The sequence below is a fragment of the Mandrillus leucophaeus genome, unplaced genomic scaffold (genome assembly GCF_000951045.1).
Source record: "Mandrillus leucophaeus isolate KB7577 unplaced genomic scaffold, Mleu.le_1.0 Scaffold41, whole genome shotgun sequence".
Lineage (NCBI taxonomy): Eukaryota > Metazoa > Chordata > Mammalia > Primates > Cercopithecidae > Mandrillus > Mandrillus leucophaeus.
In genome coordinates, this window is record NW_012104365.1 from 5,782,335 (window position 1) to 5,783,945 (window position 1,611).

At 58.7% G+C, this 1,611-nt stretch overlaps 1 protein-coding gene across 3 annotated transcripts in view; it reads left to right on the top strand.

The window, feature by feature from the left end:
- Positions 1-174: 174 nt before the first annotated feature.
- The window catches only part of ZGPAT (zinc finger, CCCH-type with G patch domain), a 46,682-nt gene continuing 45,245 nt past the window's right edge, over positions 175-1,611 (top strand). For all 3 annotated transcript variants that reach the window (XM_011992382.1, XM_011992383.1, XM_011992384.1), the window contains exon 1: positions 175-805. In XM_011992382.1, coding sequence (XP_011847772.1) covers positions 225-805 — 581 coding nt within the window. In that variant the 5' untranslated portion in view covers positions 175-224. The remainder of the gene's footprint in view (positions 806-1,611) is intronic.

The window sequence follows — 1,611 nt, forward strand, 5'->3', positions numbered from 1 at the left end:
GGCTAGCGGCGAGCCCAGGGCGGCTCGGAAGGGAAGCGCGGAGCCTGAGCGGGGGTACCCGGTCTGCGACCTCTGCGCTGGGAGCTGTGCCTCTGAGCCAGTGTCTCCCCGAGGGAAAGGGGACGTGCCCGTGCCCTCCCGCAGTCTGTGGGGCCGGTCCCGAGACGCAGGGCTCACCGGGCTTCTCTTCTCGCAGCCCTGGTCCAGCGCCTCCCTCTCTCAGCATGGACGAGGAGAGCCTGGAGTCGGCCTTGCAGACCTACCGTGCGCAGCTGCAGCAGGTGGAGCTGGCCCTGGGCGCCGGCCTGGATTCGTCTGAGCAGGCGGACCTGCGCCAGCTGCAGGGGGACCTGAAGGAGCTCATCGAGCTCACCGAGGCCAGCCTGGTGTCTGTCAGGAAGAGCAAGTTGCTGGCCGCGCTGGACGAAGAGCGCACGGGCCGGGAAGATGCTGAGTACCAGGCTTTCCGGGAGGCCATCACTGAGGCGGTGGAGGCGCCAGCAGCAGCCCCTGAGTCCGGATCAGAGACCGTTCCTAAAGCAGAGGCGGGGCCCGAATCTGCAGCAGGTGGGCAGGAGGAGGAAGAGGGAGAGGACGAGGAAGAGCTGAGTGGGACAAAGGTGAGCGCACCCTACTACAGCTCATGGGGCACTCTGGAGTATCACAACGCCATGGTGGTGGGAGCGGAAGAGGCGGAGGATGGTTCGGCGGGTGTCCGTGTGCTCTACCTGTACCCCACTCACAAGTCTCTGAAGCCGTGCCCGTTCTTCCTGGAGGGAAAGTGCCGCTTCAAGGAGAACTGCAGGTAAAACCCTTTGTTATCAGGATGCCAACCTTGGGGCGTAAGGGGCACGCACACAGGGTCGGGTCAGGGTGGGCCCTCCCTTTGCTTTGCAGTTTTGTCTCAGCTTCTTGGGGCAGGCATGCTTTGTGACAGCAGTGTCTGTGTTCAGGCGTCTGCGTTTTTCTTCCGGGGTAAATCAAGAAGCATAGAAGGTCGCCGGGTGCGGTGGCCCACGCCTGTAATCCCAGCACTTTGGGAAGTCAAGACGGGCAGATCACCTGAGGTCAGGAGTTCAGGACCACGCTGGTCAACATGGTGAAACCCCATCTCTGTTAAAAACACGAAATTCAACTGGTCGTGGTGGCGCGCACCTGTGGTCCTAGCTACTCAGGAGGCTGAGGCAGGAGAATTGGTTGAACCCAGGAGGCCAAGGTTGCAGTGAGCGGAAATGGAGCCACTGTACTCCAGCCTGAGCAACAGTGCAAGGCTTATGTGGAAGAGAATAGGTCTCCAACCTATCGTCATTTTTTTTTTTTTTTTGGTTGTTGTTTTAATTTTTTTGAGACAGGGTCTTACTTTGTCAACCAGGCTGGAGTGCAGTGGTGCAGTCCTGGCTTACTGCAGCCTGGACCTCCTGGGCTCAACTGATCTCCTGCCTTAGCGCCCCTAGTAATTGGGGTACAGACTCACACTACCACATCCAGCTAATTTTTGTATTATTATTACTTGTTTATTTATTTTTTTTTTGAGATGGAGTCTTGCTCTGTCGCCCAGGCTGGAGTGCAGTGGCGCGATCTCGGCTCACTGCAAGCTCTGCCTCCCGGGTT